At 39.2% G+C, this 21,482-nt stretch overlaps 1 protein-coding gene across 3 annotated transcripts in view; it reads left to right on the forward strand.

Moving 5' to 3' along the window:
• Positions 1-21,482, forward strand: part of PPP1R21 (protein phosphatase 1 regulatory subunit 21) — an 80,680-nt gene that overhangs the window by 47,450 nt on the left and 11,748 nt on the right. For 2 of the 3 annotated variants that reach the window (XM_053588916.1, XM_053588918.1), the window contains exon 17: positions 2,814-3,056. In XM_053588916.1, coding sequence (XP_053444891.1) covers positions 2,814-3,056 — 243 coding nt within the window. Of the gene's footprint in view, positions 1-2,813; positions 3,057-19,407; positions 19,517-21,482 lie in introns of all 3 variants that reach the window. The other variant, XR_008379628.1, reaches the window with a different exon arrangement.

The following is a 21,482-nucleotide window of genomic DNA, read 5'->3' on the forward strand; positions in this document are numbered from 1 at the left end:
CGAGACTCAGTCTCTACTAAAAATAGAAAAAACTAGCCAAGTGTCATGGCAGTCACCTATAGTACCAGGTACTCAGAGGCGGATGTAAGAGGATTTTTTGAACCCAAGAGTTTGAGGTTGCTGTGAGCTGTGACACCACGGCATTCTACCTAGGGCAACAGTGTGAGACTCTGTCTCAAAAAAAGAAAAAAATACTAAGGCAAAGAGGGGGAGTGTCTAGTGACTTGGGGAATTACTTTCATTTCTTAAATAAGTAGGAATGAAACATTTCCAGTATTTAGTAGTCATTTGTGTTGGGGGGGAGTGGGTGGAAGTGGCAGGTACTGTCTTTTTCAGAAATTAATTCAAACTCATACCAGTTTAGCTTTTGTTAGAGGTTTATTCACTTTAACATCTAGTTTGTTTTTAATTCTGGGAATATTTATTTTAAAGAGAGCATAAATAAATTCACCTGAGACAACGTTTTGTCTGTACTGGCCTTATTTTCATTGAAAACATACCACTTTTCATTACTAATGCACTAGGACATTAGAACTAAAAATTTAATTCAGAATAATTCCTGAAAAACAAAATTCAGAGACAATAAATGCAGAGTACCTTAAAAATTAATGTATATATTTTTTAATGTGAGGAAAGTAAGGCCCAAAGAAATTAAGTAACAACAGCTGGGCACCTGTAGCACAGTGGTTACGGCACCAGCCACATATATCGAAGTTGGCAGGTTCAAACCTGGCTGGGTCCAGCTAAACAACAATGACACCTGCAACAAAAATTGCCAGGTGTTGTGGTAGGCACCAGTAGTCCCAACTACTTGGGAGGCTGAGGCAGGAGAATTGCTTGAGCCCAAGAATTGAAAGTTGCTGTGAGCTGTGACGTCACAGCACTCTACCGAGGGTGACATAGTGAAACTCTGTCTCAAAAAAAAAAAAAAAAAGAAATTAAGGAACTTTTACCCAGAACAGCTAGTAAGTAGCAGAACTGTCTGACCTCAAAGCTAATGCTTTTCCCACTCCGCCATGGACCAGCTGCAGGCTGGTCTAATAAACACTCTGGCCCTCACTTTTTGCCTCTGTAAAGTGAGGATGATATCTACCTTGCAGAGTTTTGTAAGGAATAATTGAACCAATGGAAGGCAGTGTGATGCAGCGTAAAGAATCAGACTTGTGGGCCAGACAGATGGGTCCCAAATCCTGGTTCTGCTGTTTTATCTAGCTGCTGGGAGCCTTAGTTCTCCTTATTGAGAAATAAGAATTGTATAATTGTGAGGAGGCTTCAGGGAGATGATGGGATTAAAGTATCTTGAACAGTGCCTGGTACATGGTGATTGGTCATCATGATTTTGGTAAAGCATTTGGAATTCACTATAAGATTGCTATTTATTTGTATGTAATTCTCAAGCTTTTATTTGTTCTGAGAATTGGAATTTTTAAATGTTATTATTAAAGAATAACATACTTATGGAAAAGTATACAAATCATTAACGGACATCCCAATGGGCTGGGAATGCTGGCTCACATCTGTAATCCTACCACTCTGAAAGGCTTAGGTGGGTGGATTGCTTCAGCTGAGGAGTTCAAGACTAGCCTGAACAAGAGTGAGACCCCATCTCTACTAAAAATAGACAGATAAACTGAGTAGTGTGGTGGGCGCCTGTAGTCCCAGCTACTTGGGAGGCTGAGGCAAGAGAATTGCCTAAGCCCTGGAGTTGGAGGTTGCTGTGAGCTGAGATGCCGTGGCACTCTACCTAGGGTGACAAAGTGAGACTCTGTCTCTACAAAAAAAAAAAAAAAAAAATGAGACCCCATCTCTACTAAAAATAGACAGATAAACTGAGTAGTGTGGCGGGCGCCTGTAGTCCCAGCTACCTGGGAGGCTGAGGCAGGAAGTTTGCTTGAACCCTGAGTCTGAGGTTGCTGTGAGCTGGGTTAACATCATAGCACTCTACCTTGGGCAATAGAGTGAGATTCTGTCTCAGAAAAAAGCATATCCCAATGAATCTTCGCAAGTGAACACATTAATATAATTAGTAGCTAGGTTTTAAAAAAGTGCATTTCTTTATGTAAAATACACATTTAAAAAAAAAAAAGTTGCCAGGACCGCAGAAACCTTTCTCCTGCCCCTTTTTGTTTGCTCTTCTCCTTTCCCCAAAGGATAGCCATTCTCCTACATTCTAACACCATAGATTAGTTTTGCTGCCCATTACTGAACTTTATGTTAAATGCAAGTATACTGTATAGACCCTTTCACGTCTGGCTTCCTTCGTTCAGCACCACATAACAGTTCCAGTTGTTCCACAAACATGTCCACCTTTGTATTTTCTGTTTTTTCAGTTTTAGCCAAGAGGGTTGTTTAAATTGCTTTTCCTTTATATTTCATGATACTGTGTACCTTCTTTTTATATGTTTATAGTTTTGTTCACGTGCCTATTCAAGTCATTTGTTGTTGGTGTTTTTGCCTGTATCTCTGTTGGGTTGTCTATCTTATCGATTTGCAAGGAATTTTATATGTTCTGGATATTAGCTCTCCGTCGCATACATGTTTTACAGATTCTTTCATTCTTTGGCTTTCCTCCACTCTCCCAAAGATGTCCTGTGATGAGTAGAGTTTCTTTTCTTTTTTTTACTGTAGTTCAGTTTCACAATTTATGATTGTACTTTTTGTATCCTGTTTAATAAATCTGTCCTTATTATAGGATCAAACTCTATTTGTTTTTACCTGTAAGGCAGTTTTTGTTTATATTCTGTAAAATGTTTTTGGCCACTGAGTTTTGTCTGCATAATTCTCTAAGATGTAAAACTCTGTTACTTTTCAAGGTCCAGCAGAGTTTAGAAAAGATTTCAAAACTGGAGCAGGAAAAAGAACATTGGATGTTAGAAGCTCAGTTAGCCAAAATAAAGCTAGAGAAGGAAAACCAGCGAATTGCAGATAAGCTGAAGAATACAAGTAGTGGACAGTTGGTTGGGCCGGCCCAGGAAAATGCTGCCGTGTCGAATACTGCTGGCCAGAAGGAAGCTCCAGCCAAGTCTGTGCCAGAGGCCGTTCAGAGCACCAGTCTGGTAAGTATCTTCCTGGTTGTCCTCAGTTTTCTTTTTTCACGTCAGTTGGCAAAGCTCTAAGCTAGTGCTTGGTGTTAACCATTGTTTCAGTTCATTTGTGCTGCTCTAATAAAATACCATAAACTGAGTGCCTTATTCTTACTAGAAATTTATTTGTCACAGTTCTGTTGGCGAGGACAGTAAGATGATGGCAGTGGCAGATTCACTGTCTGGAGAGGGGCTTTTTTCTGGTTCATAGATAACAGTCTTTTTACTGTGCTGTCGCAAGGTGGAAGGGACGGATGAGCTCTCTGCAGTCTCTTGCTAATCCCAGTAGGTCACCTCCCAAAGGCCTCACCTCCTAATACCATCACCTTGGACATTAGAATTTCAGTGTACAAATTTGGGGGTGACAGACATTTCAGACCATAGCAGCCATCTAAATTACATGTCAGTTTACAACAGGAATGAGTCATGAGTTCTAGAAAACAAGTTAGTAACCAGTAAAAAGTAACTTCATCAAATTCCCATTTTATGTGAGTCAAATTTAAGATTATTCTGTTTTTCTGTAAAAACATTTGTAATATGGGGTTATGGACTTTATAACATACATAGAAGATAGAAACCCATCAGGTTAATTCTTTTTCATGTGGCAGTATTTTGACAAATTATCTTAACCACTTTATATTTCTTGCCTTGTGTTAAACTGCTGCGATTTAAATGGTGAAGAAACAACACTTAGTGGTGTTACAGAATTCAATTACTTTTAAAAAAGTTTTTAATATTCTGCCCTCCTTAAAAAAATAAGGAAAATCTAGAAAAGGAGAAATCAGGAAGGGGGGAAAACCTCTCATAATCAAGCATTTTTATAAGCATTTCTTAAAGAAGTTGAGGAGAGCCAGGGTGCTTCTTTTTAAGACTCTGCCCTAAAATGTTTGCTTTTCTGCTGATTTTACTTCTTTAGCTCACTGATGCTATTGAAGAGCAAGTCATGGTCCTTTTTAGATTTACCTTATACCTCATCCAGAGCATACATACTAGTAAAATATACAAACCAGTTTTATTTTCAAGATACATACAGACCTTATTGCATCTTAACATTTCAGAGTTTCATTGTTAATTTTCCTAGGTGTGGCAATGGTATTATTTAAGAGAATATATTTTGGGGAGGCAGATATCAAAGTACTGAGGATGAGGCATTATAATGTTTGCAGGTTACACTCAGATTGTTTAGAAAAAATATGTATGTACAGATCAATAAAGCAAAGGCAGCCTGTTAACAGTTTTCAGATCCAAATATACATATACAGATATTTCCTGTACTTTTGCCTCCCGAGTTTTGTGTATGTTTGAAATTTTTCATAATAAAATATAGAGGAGAAAAATTAAAACTTTTAGGAAAGCTCCCAGCTACTTGGGAGGCTGAGGCAAGAGAATCGCTTAAGCCCAGGAGTTGGAGGTTGCTGTGAGCTGGGTGAGGCCACGGCACTCTACCGAGGGCCATAAAGTGAGACTCTGTCTCTACAAAAAAAAAAAAAAAAAAACTTATAGGAAAGCAAACATTAAAAACTCAACTTTGTAGAGTTTTTTTTGTTTGTTTTGTTTTTGAGACAGAGTCTTACTCTGTTGCCCAGGCTAGAGTGCTGTGACATCATAATTCACAGCAACCTCAAATTCCTTGATTCAAGCAATCCTCCTGCCTCAGCCTCCTGAGTGGTTGGGACTACAGGCACCCGTCACAATACCTGGCTAACTTTCTAAAGTTTTGACTTGAATGGCCACCTAACAAACAGGGTGATGATCCTGTAGTCCCACCCTGCTGCCATAACTGTGTGTCCCGTCTGTAAGTCCTGCATGTTATCTCTGACAGGGCAAGGTGACTGTGTTTGCTTCTCCCTCAGTGATTTAACTTTTAGTTACAGTGTACAAATGAAATAATGAGAAACAGCAGAGTTCCGATATCTGTCCAAGTAGCATTTTGGGACAGTGTGGCACTGCCCCTAGTCACTGACCTCTGGACTTCCTTCCAGAGTCTCCTTGAGGAGATCAGACTGTTCTCCACTGTGTCTGATTTCTTCTTTCTTCCCTCCTTTCTCCCTGATCACTAGCATCTGTTCCTTCCCTCTTTCTTCACATGTGCTAATAGTAGAGTTGATGGTGGCCAGGGGGTAACCATGAGACCACATCAGGTCAGGGACAACACTGCCAGCAGGATAGTAATCAGGGTAATCGTGTGCAGGCACAGGTCTAAGGACTTTGCAGTGTCTTCACTTCACCCAATCAGCTCTCATGTGGGATTGTCGGTACCGTGAGATTGTAAGTAGTGTTGTATCTTCCTATTATAGCTGAGAAACTGAGGACCAAAGAGAAGTAACTCACCCGAAGTCACACATCTGATAAATGACAGGATGTCTGTTCCCATAGCTTGCCCTTTCAACCAACATAGCCTTGTGCTCTGATCCCTTCAGAAAACACATTGGCTGATACAAACTTATTTGTTTACTTTTTGCCTTACTGAGGTGTTGGAAGTTGGTAACACTGGTATATTTGAGTCATTAATGCCAGTTGCTGAAAATTGAGGATTATCTTTTTATTTGGTCATTTTCAATGGAAAGCACTATTCTTTTATATATGAGCAAAACTTCCCAGGACATGAAAAACCTTTAGTACTGAACACTATTGTGCCATGAGTGATGATGGCTTTTTGGATTTGGTGAGTTTGGGAATTGCTTTCACTTTAAGTAGGCTGTCTAGTTGGTGTAGGGCAGAAATAGTGTGATCCATGCATACCTTTCCTCCCCATCGTAAGGGTCACAGTTGGCACCCTGATAACAAAAAATAGATTAACAAAGGAAAAGCGTAACAGATTTATTTAATCAAAGTTTTGTGTGACATTGGAACCTTCAGAAGTGAAGACCCAAAGAGTGAGGGAAAAAATGCTTTTATGTGTAGGTTCAATGAAGAATGGATAGCCATGTAGAAATGTAATCCACTCATTCCTCTGGCAGTCAAGTCCCTGCATACCTAGTTCTAAACTACCTTTTTGGCTATTTTCTTTTCATTTCCTTATACAAAGTGAAATATCTGCGCTCTGATAATGCTCTTTGCATTTCTGCCTCTCTGTTTGTGTTCAGAATGTTTATTTTACCTGGATATCTGTTTATCCATAACTCCCATCACTTATATACTCACATTCTTTCACCTTCCAGCTTCTCTTTTCTTCTCCTTGACTTTGAGTTCAAAACCTTACACACCATTTAAGGTACAATTGAGATGCTACAGTTTCCAGGAACCACTGTTTCAGGCATTGTCTTTAATGTTCAGAGTTAGAAAAGCAAAACGTGCTCTGTCTCCTCTCACTTTTCACAGTCTGGTCTATATAATGGAATATATTACCCTCCTTTAGTTGCTTTCAGGCTGATGCCTGCCTTGATGTTTTACTTTTCAGTCTTTTTTTTTTTTTTTTTACCTCCAGTCCCCCTTAAGTAAGCTTATGTGAACTAAATACATAGCTGTGTATATGTATGTCTGTCTTGTCTTTATCTTCGTGGGTGTTAAAAGCAAATCTGTGCCCACTTCAGAGTTAATTCATTAACAGAGTAAGCCCATCTTAGATACCACCAGGAGATTACCTTGGTACAAGCACTTTGAAGCTGAAAAAGTAACCTCAAATGGAAACTTATTCTTTCTAACCCCATAGCATTTCAAAAGGAACATACTTATTATTTTCATTAAAATACCTACTACTGTAGGTTATTTAGCCTCCTATTATTTATTTTTAGAAAAAATAGCAATAACGGGTGGTGCCTATGGCTCAAAGGAGTAGAGTGCTGACCACATATACCAGAGGTGGCGGGTTCAAACCTGGCCCCAGCCAAAAACTGCAAAAAAAAAAAAAAAAAAAAATATATATATATATATATCAAATAAAAAAACAATGTTAAAAGTTCTGAGGTCATGTGTTTAAAAATAAAATAAATAACTTCAACAAAGAAGAGGCACAGAATACCACTAATTTCTGGATTGCATAGAATTAAAAAGCACTACTTAAATTACTAGAATTTAAAAAAATGTATTTTAAGTATAAAAAGACAGTGTATATTGTAGATAGCTAAAAAATAAAGAAGACGAGAAAAAGATGACATTATCATGAACATTATTATGAATAATCTAGCCACCACGTTAATATTCTTTACTATAAAATTTCATATATGGCTGAGATTATACTACATAAAATTTCAAACCTCATAGCATAACATTGATTAATAAACATCTATCCTGTTATTAGAAACTGTGCATAAGCATACTGATTTCATAGTATGCCATATATAATGTACCTTGGTTTACCTATGATTGGACATTAGTTATTATCTTTACTACTTACATAACATCTCATTCTTTATGCATGAGAGTCTTTTTGCATGTTAGATGGTTCCTTGGGCTTTATTCTTAGGGTTGGAATTACTGAGTAAAGGGCATGAATGTTTTCAAGTTTCTTGGTCTTTTTTTTTTTTTTATTGTTAAATCATAGCCGTGTACATTACTGCAATCAGGGGGTACAATGTGCTGGTTTCATATACAATCTGAAATATTCTCATCAAACTGTTCAATGTAGCTTTCATGGCATTTTCTTAGTTACCCTCCCTCATCCTAACCTCCCCCTTCCCTTCCCCTCCCTTGCCCCAATCCCCATATTCTTGTGCTATAGTTGGGTTATAGCCTTCATGTGAAAGTCATAAATTAACTTCATGGTAGGGCTGAGTACATTGGATACTTTTTTTTCCATTCCTGAGATACTTTGCTAAGAAGAATGTGTTCCAGCTCCATCCATGTAAACATGAAAGAGGTAAAGTCTCCATCTTTCTTTAAGGCTGCATAATATTCCTTGGTACAAATGTACCACAATTTGCTAGTCCATTCATGGGTCAGTGGGCACTTGGGCTTCTTCCATGACTTAGCAATTATGAATTGGGCTGCAGTAAACATTCTGGTACAGATGTCTTTGTTATATTGTAATTTTTGGTCTTCTGGGTATAAACCTCGTAAAGGAATTATAGGATCGAATGGCAGGTCTATTTTTAGGTCTCTGAGTATTCTCCAAACATCCTTCCAGAGGGAACGTATTAGTGTGCATTCCCAGCAGCAGTGTAGAAGTGTGCCCTTTTCTCCACATCCACACCAACATCTCTGGTTTTGGGATTTTCTTATGTGGGCTACTCTTTTTTTTTTTTTTATTGTTGGGGATTCATTGAGGGTACAATAAGCCAGTTACACTGATTGCAATTGTTAGGTAAAGTCCCTCTTGCAATCATGTCTTGCCCCCATAAAGTGTGACACACACTAAGGCCCCACCCTCCTCCCTCCATCCCTCTTTCTGCTTCCCCCCCCATAAACTTAATTGTCATTAATTGTCCTCATATCAAGATTGAGTACATAGGATTCATGCTTCTCCATTCTTGTGATGCTTTACTAAGAATAATGTCTTCCACGTCCATCCAGGTTAATATGAAGGATGTAAAGTCTCCATTTTTTTTAATAGCTGAATAGTATTCCATGGTATACATATACCACAGCTTGTTAATCCATTCCTGGGTTGGTGGGCATTTAGGCTGTTTCCACATTTTGGCAATGGTAAATTGAGCTGCAATAAACAGTCTAGTACAAGTGTCCTTATGATAAAAGGATTTTTTTCCTTCTGGGTAGATGCCCAGTAATGGGATTGCAGGATCAAATGGGAGGTCTAGCTTGAGTGCTTTGAGGTTTCTCCATACTTCCTTCCAGAAAGGTTGTACTAGTTTGCAGTCCCACCAGCAGTGTAAAAGTGTTCCCTTCTCTCCACATCCACGCCAGCATCTGCAGTGTTGAGATTTTGTGATGTGGGCCATTCTCACTGGGGTTAGATGATATCTCAGGGTTGTTTTGATTTGCATTTCTCTAATATATAGAGATGATGAACATTTTTTCATATGTTTGTTAGCCATTCGTCTGTCATCTTTAGAGAAAGTTCTATTCATGTCTCTTGCCCATTGATATAAGGGATTGTTGGCTTTTTTCATGTGGATTAATTTGAGTTCTCTATAGATCCTGGTTATCAAGCTTTTGTCTGATTGAAAATATGCAAATATCCTTTCCCATTGTGTAGGTTGTCTCTTTGCTTTGGTTATTGTGTCCTTAGCTGTACAGAAGCTTTTCAGTTTAATGAAGTCCCACTTGTTTATTTTTGTTGTTGTTGCAATTGCCATGGCAGTCTTCTTCATGAAGTCTTCCCCCAGGCCAATATCTTCCAGTGTTTTTCCTATGCTTTCTTTGAGGATTTTTATTGTTTCATGCCTTAAATTTAAGTCCTTTATCCATCTTGAATCAATTTTTGTGAGTGGGGAAAGGTGTGGGTCCAGTTTCAGTCTTTTACATGTAGACATCCAGTTCTCCCAACACCATTTATTGAATAGGGAGTCTTTCCCTCAAGGTAAGTTCTTGTTTGGTTTATCAAAGATTAGGTGGTTGTAAGATGTTAGTTTCATTTCTTGGTGTTCAATTCGATTCCAAGTGTCTATGTCTCTGTTTTTGTGCCAGTACCAGGCTGTCTTGAGCACTATGGCTTTGTAGTACAGACTAAAATCTGGTATGCTGATGCCCCCAGCTTTATTTTTGTTACTAAGAACTGCCTTAGCTATACGGGGTTTTTTCCGGTTCCATACAAAACGCAGAATCATTTTTTCCAAATCTTGAAAGTACGATGTAGGTACTTTGATAGGAATGGCATTGAATAGGTAGATAGCTTTGGGAAGTATAGACATTTTAACAATGTTGATTCTTCCCATCCATGAGCATGGTATGTTCTTCCATTTGTTAATATCCTCTGCTATTTCCTTTCTGAGGATTTCATAGTTTTCTTTATAGAGGTCCTTCACCTCCTTTGTTAGGTATATTCCTAGGTATTTCATTTTCTTTGAGACTATGGTGAAGGGAGTTGTGTCCTTAATTAGCTTCTCATCTTGACTGTTATTGGTGTATACAAAGGCTACTGACTTGTGGACATTGATTTTATATCCTGAAACATTACTGTATTTTTTGATGACTTCTAGGAGTCTTGTGGTTGAGACTTTGGGGTTCTCTAAGTATAAGATCATGTCGTCAGCAAAGAGGGAGAGTTTGACCTCCTCTGCTCCCATTTGGATTCCCTTTATTTCCTTGTCTTGCCTAATTGTATTGGCTAGAACTTTCAGCACTACGTTGAATAGTAAAGGTGACAGAGGACAACCTTGTCTGGTTCCAGTTCTAAGAGGAAAAGCTTTCAGTTTTACTCCATTCAGTAAAATATTGGCTGTGGGTTTGTCATAGATAGCTTCAATCAGTTTTAGAAATGTGCCACCTATGCCTATACTCTTCAGTGTTCTAATTAGAAAAGGATGCTGGATTTTATCAAATGCTTTTTCTGCATCTATTGAGAGGATCATGTGATCTTTATTTTTGCCTCTGTTAATATGGTGGCTAACGTTTCTAGACTTGCGTATGTTAAACCAGCCTTGCATCCCTGGGATGAAGCCTACTTGATCATGATGAATGACTTTTTTGATGATAAGCTGTAATCTATTGGCTAGGATTTTGTTGAGAATTTTTGCGTCTATGTTCATGAGTGAGATTGGTCTGAAATTCTCCTTTTTGTTTGGGTCTTTTCCTGGTTTTGGTATCAGGGTGATGTTTGCTTCATAGAATGTGTTGGGGAAGATTCCTTCTTCCTCAGTTTTTTGGAATAATTTCTGCAGTACAGGAATAAGCTCTTCCTTGAAGGTTTGATAGAATTCTGGAGTGAAGCCATCTGGACCAGGGCATTTTTTAGTTGGAAGCTTTTTTATTGTTTCTTTGATCTCAGTGCTTGAAATTGGTCTGTTCAGGAGGTCTATTTCATCCTGGCTAAGTCTAGGGAGAGAGTGTGATTCCAAATATTGATCCATTTCCTTCATATTGTCAAATTTCTGGGCATAGAGTTTCTGGTAGTATTCAGAGATGATCTCTTGTATCTCTGTGGGATCGGTTGTTATTTCCCCTTTATCGTTTCTGATTGAGGTTATTAGAGATTTTACTTTTCTATTTCTAGTTAGTCTGGCTAATGGTTTATCTATTTTATTTATTTTTTCAAAAAACCAACTCCTTTCATTAATTTTCTGAATGATTCTTTTGTTTTCAATTTCATTGATCTCTGATTTGATTTTGGATATTTCTTTTCTTCTACTGAGTTTAGGCTTAGATTGTTCTTCTTTTTCCAATTCCATAAGATCTCTTGTGAGATTGTTGATGTGCTCTCTTTCTGTTTTTCGAATGTAGGCATCTAAAGCGATGAATTTTCCTCTCAAAACTGCTTTTGCAGTATCCCACAGGTTTTGGTAGCTTGTGTCTTCATTGTTGTTATGCTCAAGGAAGTTAATGATTTCCTGTTTTATTTCTTCCTTCACCCATCTGTTATTCAACAGAAGATTGTTTAATTTCCGTGCCTTTGGGTGGAGTCGAGCATTTTTGTTAGAGTTGAGTTCCACCTTTAGTGCCTTATGGTCTGAAAAGATACAAGGTAAAATTTCAATTCTTTTGATTCTGTTGATATTTGTTTTGTGTCCCAGGATATGATCAATTTTGGAGAATGTTCCATGGGGTGATGAGAAGAATGTATATTCTTTATCTTTGGGGTGGAGTGTTCTATATGCATCTATCAAGCATAGTTGTTCTAGGGTCTCATTTAAATCTCTTACATCTTTAATTTCTGTTTAGAGGATCTGTCCAGCTCTGTAAGAGGTGTGTTAAAGTCCCCTGTTATGATGGTATTATCAGATATCATATTGCTCAGACTGAGTAAGGTGTGCTTGAAGAATCTGGGAGCATTTAAATTGGGTGCATAAATATTTAGAATGGAAATGTCTTCTTGTTGTAGTTTTCCCTTGACCAATATAAAGTGACCATCTTTGTCTTTTTTGACTTTAGTTGCTTTAAATCCACATGTATCAGAAAATAAGATTGCAACTCCTCTTTTCTTCTGAATTCCGTTTGCCTGAAAAATTGTCTTCCAACCCTTGACTCGGAGCTTTAATTTGTCTTTTGAGGCCAGGTGTGTTTCTTGCAGACAGCAAATGGATGGCTTGTGTTTTTTAATCCAGTCAACCAATCTATGTCTCTTCAGTGGGGAATTCAAGCCATTAACATTTATTGAGATAATTGATAAGTGTGGTAGTATTCTATTCGTCTTGTTTGGTGAGAGTCCATTGCTTAGTTTTATCTTTTGCATCAGTGTGGAGGTTAGGTTTTGTCCTTTGATTTCTGAGTTCTTACTTTGCTGCTGATGCATTGTGGTGGTCAGTGTGCAGAACAGGTTGAAGTATTTCCTGTAGAGCTGGTCTTGTTGTGGCGAATTTCCTCAATGTTTGTATATCCGTAAATGATTTGATTTCTCCGTCAATTTTGAAACTTAGCTTAGCAGGGTACAGAATTCTGGGCTGAAAATTGTTCTGTTTAAGTAGATTAAAGGTAGATGACCATTGTCTTCTTGCTTGGAAAGTTTCATTAGAGAAGTCTGCGGTAACTCTGATGGATTTGCCCCTGTAGGTCAACTGGCGCTTACTCCTGGCAGCTTGCAGAATCTTTTCTTTTGTCTTGACTTTGGACAGGTTCATCACAATGTGTCTTGGAGAAGCTCGGTTAGAGTTGAGGCGACCTGGGGACCGATATCCCTCTGAAAGGAGTGTGTCAGACTCTTTGGTGATGTTTGGGAAATTTTCTTTTATAATATTCTCTAGTATGGCTTCCATTCCTCTGGGGCATTCTTCTTCCCCTTCTGGAATTCCTATAACTCGTATGTTGGAATGCTTCATAAAGTCCCATAATTCTGACAGTGAACGTTCTGCTTTCTCTCTCTTCTTTTCTGCCTCTTTTACTGTCTGAGTTATCTCAAGAACTTTGTCTTCTACCTCTGAAATTCTTTCTTCTGCATGGTCTAACCTGTTGCTGATACTTTCCATTGTATCTTTAAGTTCCCTAATTGACTGTTTCAGTTCCTTCAGGTCTGCTATATCCTTTTTATATTCTTCATATCGTTCATCTCTTATTTGATTCTGTTTTTGGATTTCCTTTTGGTTATTTTCCACTTTATTAGCAATTTCCTTCATTGTTTCCATCATTTCTTTCATTGTTTTCAACATGTGTATTCTAAATTCCCTTTCTGTCATTCCTAACATTTCTATACTGGTGGAATCATCTGCAGTAGCTACCTCATGGTCCCTTGGTGGGGTTGTTCTAGACTGGTTCTTCATGTTGCCTGGAGTTTTCTGCTGATTCTTCCTCATGAGTGATTTCTTTTATCTGTTTCCTTGCCGTAATTTTCCTTTCACTTCCTCTTGCTCTTTAAGTTCTTGTGCCTGTGGACTAAGGGTTACAGGACCAGAAGGGTGAGAAGGTTGAAGAGCAAAAAAAGGGGATGAAAGAAAGGAGGACCAAGTGATAAGAAAAAAAGAAAGATAGAGAAAGGAGAGGGGGTGGGTATAAGGAATATTGACAAAAAGAAGAGAGGCACAGAAAGAGGGAGACAGGGCAATATAGGTGTACAGTAGGATACTTTGACACAACCTTAAAAAAACCCCACCTTCTGGGGGTGCCCAGTTGCGTGGTTCCCTTGAGGTCAGCAGCTCTTTGCTAACCTGATCAGACACAGTACCCCACCTCCACCAAGTAGAGAGGGAAGACAAAAATGCTATAAATCAAACCAGAAGAAGCAAACAGAAAACTTTACGGGGATAAAATTGGGTGAAAAACCAAATTATATCGGTAGAAACACTACCAAAAGTGAAGTTGAAGTTATTAAAAAAGGCAGCAATGGGAAATTATAATTAAACTAGGAAAATTGAGAAAGAAAAAGGGATCTGTGTGGAAAAGATTGAAATTAAAAAAACAAAAGAACATCAGCAACGTGAAAATAAACATAAAAAAACAACCAAACCAAAAAAGAAAGAAGAAAAAAATACACAACCAAAAACAAAGCAGTTTGTATATGTTATTGAATATTGTCTGGGCAACACGTGGTCTTCTGGGGTATGAGATGTTAGTCACAGTTCTGATACGACTGGAGGCTGCTGATTTCTCAAACCCCAGTAGGTAGACACCCTAAATCTCTCTTCAGCCTACTTAAAAGGCACTTTGAACTTGTAAACTTGCTGAGCAGAAGCTTTCCCAGCTTTCTCGCTGGAATCGCTGCTGAAGTGGCTATCCACTTATTCAGTGTGCCAAAACCGGTCTCACTCTGCCCCTGAGGGTTAGGGCTGCAAGGCGGCTCAAACCCCACCCTTAGGCTACTTGGTTGCTGGGTTACCAGCTCCCACCCGTTTCTAGCTCTGCGACCCTGAGGGCGGAGCTTGCCGGGGCAGATCACTGACAATGGATCCGTGTGACCCACCGCCAAACACTATTAGCTCCGTCTGGCTCAGCGGCCCAGACTGGGGCCCTAGACAACGGCCAAAGTTCTCCGCACTCCCGCTCAGGCCTTCCCCAGGGCAGTTCAACTCAGTGCCAAGTCCAAGGACATCAAAACAGTTCACAGGTAAGGCCTTTCTGGTTTGCAGTCTCGCTGCTACTGAACTTACAGTTGTGGGCGGGTTTAGACGGATTGAACACACGCGACCACTTGCCGGTTTTCCACTGTTTTAGTCCTCCTCTTGGGGTCCAGAAGTCTCTCGCTGACTCCCTGTATCTTCATAGGAGTGATGATAGGCAGTTCCCACCAGCCAGAGATGCCTGGAGTCCTATCTCCCCAGACTCACGGTGCCCAGATGCAAGGAAGCTGTTACTCGGCTGCCATCTTGCTCCGCCTCCTACGTGGGCTACTCTTACTGGGGTTAGGTGATAGGTATCTCAAAGTAGTTTTGATTTGCATTTCTCTGATGATTAAGGATGATGAGCTTTTTTTCATGTGTTTGTAGATCGTGCGTCTGTCTTCTTTGGAGAAGTTTCTCTTCAAGTCCCTTGCCCACCCTGAAATGGAATCACTTGTTCTTTTCTTGCTAATACATTTGAGTTCTCTGTGGATTCTGGTTTACACCTTTATTGGAGGTATAACCTGCAAATATTTTCTCCCATTCTGAGGGCTGTCTGCTTGCTTTACTTACTATGTTGTTGGCTGTGCAGAAGCTTTTTAGTTTGATCAGGTCCCAGTAATGTATTTTTGATACTGCTTCCATTGCCTGGGGAGTCCTCCTCATAAAATATTCACCCAGGCCGATTCCTTCAAGAGTTTTCCCTGCACTTTCTTCAAGTATTTTTATAGTTTCATGTCTTTTTTTATTTTATTTTTTTTTTAGTTTTAACTCATAGCTGTGTACATTAGTGCAATCAAGGGGTACAATGTGCTGGTTTCATATACAATCTGAAATATTCTCATCAAACTGTTCAATTTAGCCTTCATGGCATTTTCTTAGTTATTGTATGTAGACATTTGTATTCTGCCTTTAGTAAGTTTCACCTGTACCCGTTCTAAGATGCACCATAGGTGTGGCCCCACCCATTACCCTCCCTCCACCTTAACCTCCCCTTACCCTTCCTTGGCCCTTTCCTCATAGTCTTGTGCTATAGTTGGGTTATAGCCTTCATGTGAAAGCTATAAATTAGCTTCATAGTAGAGCTGAGTACATTGGATACATTTTCTTCCATTCCTGAGATACTTTGCTAAGAAGAATGTGTTCCAGCTCCATCCATGTAAACATGAAAGAGGTAAAGTCTCCATCTTTCTTTAAGGCTGCATAATATTCCATGGTATACATGTACCACAATTTGCTAGTTCATTCGTGGGTCAGTGGGCACTTGGGCTTCTTTCATGACTTAGCAATTATGAATTGGGCTGCAATAAACATTCTGGTACCAAATGTCTTTGTTATATTATAATTTTTGGTCTTCTGGGTATAAACCTCGTAAGGGAATTATAGGATCGAATGGCAGGTCTATTTTTGGGTCTCAGAGTATTCTCCAAACATCCTTCCAGAAGGAACGTATTAGTGTGCATTCCCAGCAGCAGTGTAGAAGTGTGCCCTTTTTTCCACATCCACACCAACATCTCTGGTTTTGGGATTTTCTTAGTGGGCTACTCTTACTGGGGTTAGGTGATATTTCAAAGTAGTTTTGATTTGTATTTCTCTGATGATTAAGGATGATGAGCTTTTTTTCATGTGTTTGTAGATCGTGCGTCTGTCTTCTTTAGAGAAGTTTCTCTTCAAGTCCCTTGCCCACCCTGAGATGGGATCACTTGTTCTTTTCTTGCTAATACGTTTGAGTTCTCTGTGGATTCTGGTTTACACCTTTATTGGAGGTATAACCTGCAAATATTTTCTCCCATTCTGAGGGCTGTCTGCTTGCTTTACTTACTATGTTGTTGGCTGTGCATAAGCTTTTTAGTTTGATCAGGTCCCAGTAGTGTATTTTTGAAGATGCTTCAAGTGCGGGGGGGGTCCTCCTCATAAAATACTTGCCCAGACCAATTTCTTCAAGGGTTTTCCCTGCACTCTCTTCTAGTATTTTTATAGTTTCATGTCTTAAGTTTAAATCTTTAATCCAGTGAGAGTCTTAGTTAATGGTGAAACGTGTGGGTCCAGTTTCAGTCTTGTACAGGTCGCCAGCCAGTTCACCCCGCACCATTTGTTATATAGGGAATCTTTTCCCCACTAATGTTTTTAATTGGCTTGTCAAAGATCAAATAACGGTAAGTAGCTGGATTCATCTCTTGGTTCTCTGTTCTGTTCCAGACATCTACTTCTCTGTTTTTGTGCCAATACCATGCTGTTTGATCACTATCGATTTATAGTACAGTCTCAGATCTGGTAGTGTGATTCCTTCTGCTGTGTTTTTATTGCTGAGTTATGTTTTGGCTATTCAAGGTTTTTTCTGATTCCACATAAAACGAAGCATTATTTTATTTTATTTTTTTTTTCATGATCTTTAAAATATGACAATGGAGCTTTAATAGGAATTGCATTAAAATTATATATTGCTGGGCGGCGCCTGTGGCTCAAGGAGTAGGGCACTGGTCCCATATGCCGGAGGTGGTGGGTTCAAATCCAGCCCTGGCCAAAAAAAAATAAAAATAACAAAACAAGGGGTGGCGCCTGTGGCTCAAAGTGGTAGGGCGCCGGTCCCATATGCCGAAGGTGGCAGGTTCATACCCAGCCCTGGCCAAAACCCACAAAAAAAAAAAAAAAAATTATATATTGCTTTGGGTAGTATAGTCATTTTAACTACGTTGATTCTTCCCAGCCATGAGCATGGTATGTTTTTCCATCTGTTAACATGTTCAGCTGTTTCTTTTCTTAGAGTTTCATAGTTCTCTTTGTATAGATCTTTCACATCCTTTGTTTAGGTATATTTCCAAATATTTCATCTTCTTTGGCACTACTGTGAAAGGAATAGAGTCCTTGACTATTCTTCCGGCTTGGTTATTGTTGGTATATATAAAGGCTACAGATTTATGGGTGTTGATTTTGTAGCCTGAGACATTGCTATATTTCTTGATCACTTCTAAAAGTTTTGTAGTAGAATCCCTAGTGTTTTCCAGATATACGATCATATCATCTGCGAAGAGTGAAAGTTCGATCTCTTCTGACCCTATGTGAATACCCTTGATCACCTTTTCTTCCCAAATTGCAATGGCTAAAACTTCCATTACAATGTTAAAGACCAATGGAGACAGTGGGAAACCTTGCCTGGTTCCTGATCGAAGTGGAAATGATTTCAGTTTAACTCCTTACGATATTGGCTGTGGGTTTGCTGTAAATGGCCTCTATTAGTTTAAGAAATGTCCCTTCTATGGGCAGCACCTGTGGCTCAGGGAGTAGGGTGCTGGCCCCATATACCAAGGGTGGTGAGTTCAAAACAAGCCCCAGCCAAACTGCAACAACAGCAACAAAAAAATAGCCGGGCGTTGTGGTGGGCACCTGTGGTCCCAGCTACTCAGGAGGCTGAGGCAAGAGAATCACCTCAGCCCAAGAGCTGGAGGCTGCTGTGAGCTGTGAAGCCATGGTGCTCTACCAAGGGTGACAAAGTGAGACTCTTGTCTCTAACAAAAAAAAAAAGAAATGTCCCTTCTATACCAATTTTCTTAAGTGTTCTGATCATGAAAGGATGCTGGGTATTATTAAAAGCTTTTTCTGCATCAATTGAAAGAATCATATGGTCCTTATTTTTTAGTTTGTTTATGTCCTGAATTACATTTATAGGTTTGTGTGTACTGAACCAGCCTTGAGACCCTGGGATAAATCCCACTTGCTCGTGGTGTATAATTTTTTTGATGTGTTGTTGGATTCTGTTTCTTAGGATCTTATTGAGTATTTTAGCATCAGTATTCATTAGTGATATTGGTCTATACTTTTCTTTTCTTGTTGAGTCTTTTCCTGGTTTGGGGATCAAGGTGATGTTTACTTCGTAGAATGTGTTGGGTAGTATTCCTTCTTTTTCTATATTTTGGAAGAGGTTTAGTAATATAGGTACTAGTTCTTCTTTAAAGGTTTGGTAGAATTCTGACGTAAAGCCATCTTGTCCTGGGCTTTTCTTTTTGGAAGATTTTGTATGGTTGATGCTATTTCAGAACTTGATATAGGCCTGTTCAACATTTCCACTTCATTCTGGCTAAGTCTTGGTAGGTGGCGTACTTCCAGGTATTGGTCGATTTCTTTCAGATTTTCATATTTCTGAGAGTAGAGTTTCTTGTAGTATTCGTTAAGGATTTTTTGAATTTCTGGGGGGGTCTGTTGTTATTTCATCGTTACCATTTCTGATTGATGAAATTAGAGATTTTACTCTTTTTTTCCTGGTTAGGTTGGCCAAAGGTTTATCTATTTTATTGATCTTTTCAAAAAACCAACTTTTGGATTTATTGATCTGTTGTATAATTCTTTTGTTTTCAATTTCATTTAATTCTGCTCTGATTTTGGTTATTTCTTTTCTTCTGCTGGGTTTGGAGTTGGAGTGTTCTTCCTTCTCCAGTTGCTTGAGATGTCCCATCAAGTTGTTAACTTCCTCTCTTTCCGTTTTCTTGAGGAAGGCTTGCAGTGCTATAAATTTCCGTTTTAGGACTGTCTTTGCAGTATCCCAGAGGTACTGATAATTCGTGTCTTGATTGTTGTTTTGTTCCAAAAATTTGGTGATTTCCTTCTTAATCTCATCTATAACCCATCTATCCTTCAGCATAAGGTTGTTTAGCTGCCATGTTTTTGTATGGGTATGCAGATTACTGTTGTTATTGAGTTCAACTTTTATTCCGTTATGTTCTGAGAAGATGGAAGGAATAATTTCTATTTTTTTAAATTTGCTTTCTGTTTTCTAACAATTTTCTATTTTTTTTAGATTTGTGGCCTAGGATATGGTCGATTTTGGAGTATGTTCCGTCAGCGGATGAGAAGAATGTGTATTCAGTTCTGTTGGGATGAAATGTTCTGTAGATGTCTGTTAAGTCCGGATATTGAATGGTTAAGTTTAAATTTTAAATTTCTTTGCTTAGCTTCTTTTTGGAGGATCTATGCAGCAAATAGATAAAGGGGTGTTAAAATCTCCCACTACTATGGAACTGGAGGAAATCAAGTTGCTCATGTCTGTTAGTGTTTCTCTTGTAAATTGAGGTGTGTTCTGGTTGGGTGCATAAATATTAATAATTGAAATCTCATATTGAGTATTATCTTTAACAAATATGAAGTGTCCATCCTTATCCTTCCTTATTTTCATTGGTTTAAAGCCTATTGCATTTGCGAATAGAATTGGAACGCCTGCTCTTTTCTGCTTTCCATTTGCCTGGAGTATAGATGACCATCCCTTCACCTTGAGTCTACATTTGTCTTTTAATGTAAGATAAGATTCTTGTATGCAGCAGATATCTGGCTTGAGTTTTGTATCCAGTCAGCCAACCTGTGCCTCTTTGGAGGACAAGTTAAACCATTCACATTAATTGAGAATATTGATAAGCCTTTCGAGAGTCTGGTGGACACTTTGAATCCTTTTGTGACTGTGGAAGTTGGAATTTGATCAAAATTTTCTGAGTGGTTTTACTTTTGTGGTGGATGATTACGCTGGTCTTTATGGAGGATAGGTCTGAGAATATCCTGGAGAGCTGGTTTAGTTATGGCAAATTTCTTCAACATGTGAATGTCATTAAAGTATTTAATTTCTCCGTCATAAATGAAACTCAGTTTAGCTGGGTACAGGATCCTGGGTTGAAAGTTATTTTGTTTTAGGAGATTAAAAGTTGATGACCATCCTCTTCTAGCTTGAAAGCTTTCAGCAGAAAGATCTGCAGTTATTCTAATATTCTTGCTCTTGTAGGTGATGGTTTTCTTTCGTCTGGCTGCTTTCAGAATTTTCTCCTTCATATTAACTTTAGTGAAATTGATTATGATGTGTCTGGGGTATGTCTTATTTGGGTTAAGTCATGCTGGAGTTCTGAAACTGTCTGCTATCTGAATTTCAGAATCTCTTGGCATGTCTGGAAAGTTCTCCTTCATAATCTCATGGAGAAGAGTCTGTGTGCCTTGTGAAGCCACTTCGTCGCTTTCAGGGATCCCTATAAGACAAATATTGGTTTTCTTGGAATTATCCCAGAGCTCTCTGAGAGAGTAATCTGTTTTTGCCCTCCATTTCTTCCTTTGCCTTCCTCTTTGAGAGTTTGGGAGCGTTCAAAAGCTTTGTCTTCAATGTCAGAAATCCTTTCTTGTGCTTGCTCCATTCTTTTATTGAGGGATTCTACTGTGTTTCTCAGAGGGCTGCAACTTCTTGTCTCAATGTGTCAAAATCTTTGGTCATTTGGCCTTTGAATTTGTTGAATTCTTTAGATATCTTTTGGGTTACTGCTTGGAATTCTAATTCGATCTTTTTTGCTATCCAGATTCTGAATTCGATTTCTGACATCTCAGCTATTTGTTTGTGCATGGGATCTTGTGCTGTGTCTTGGGGGAGTTGCTCTACTCTGATTATTCATATTGCCAGAGTTTTTCTGTTGATTTTGCCTCATGATTGTTCTTCACTGTTCCTTCTTACTGTCCTCAGAGTTGGGGAGGTGTCTCTCCAAGATTAGACCCCAGCGGGATCACTCTATTTTTGCTGGATCTTTGTAGGGAGTGACCCTCTGTAGCTCCTCTGGGGCTGCCCCAGCCAGGGAGTTCTGTTTGTGGATACAGCTCTAGAGTGTGACACACCCGGATCCAGCAACAGGGCCAGGGGTGATGCACACAATTCTGGGAGTGCCTGGCGCCCAGTGACTTTGGCACAGAGAGCCCAAGGCTCCAGCAGTCTCTGGCCAGGAAAAGGGCTCAGCGCAGAGGCAGGGAGGGCCCCGGGGGGTATGCTGCTACCGTAGTCCCTGGCCTGATGAGCAGGGCTGTGTGGAGGCAGGGAGGGTACAGGAGGGAGGATGTGGGGTTGCATTGCTCCCGCAGTTCCTGATTA

The sequence above is a fragment of the Nycticebus coucang genome, chromosome 4 (assembly GCF_027406575.1).
Source record: "Nycticebus coucang isolate mNycCou1 chromosome 4, mNycCou1.pri, whole genome shotgun sequence".
Taxonomy (NCBI): Eukaryota; Metazoa; Chordata; class Mammalia; order Primates; family Lorisidae; genus Nycticebus; species Nycticebus coucang.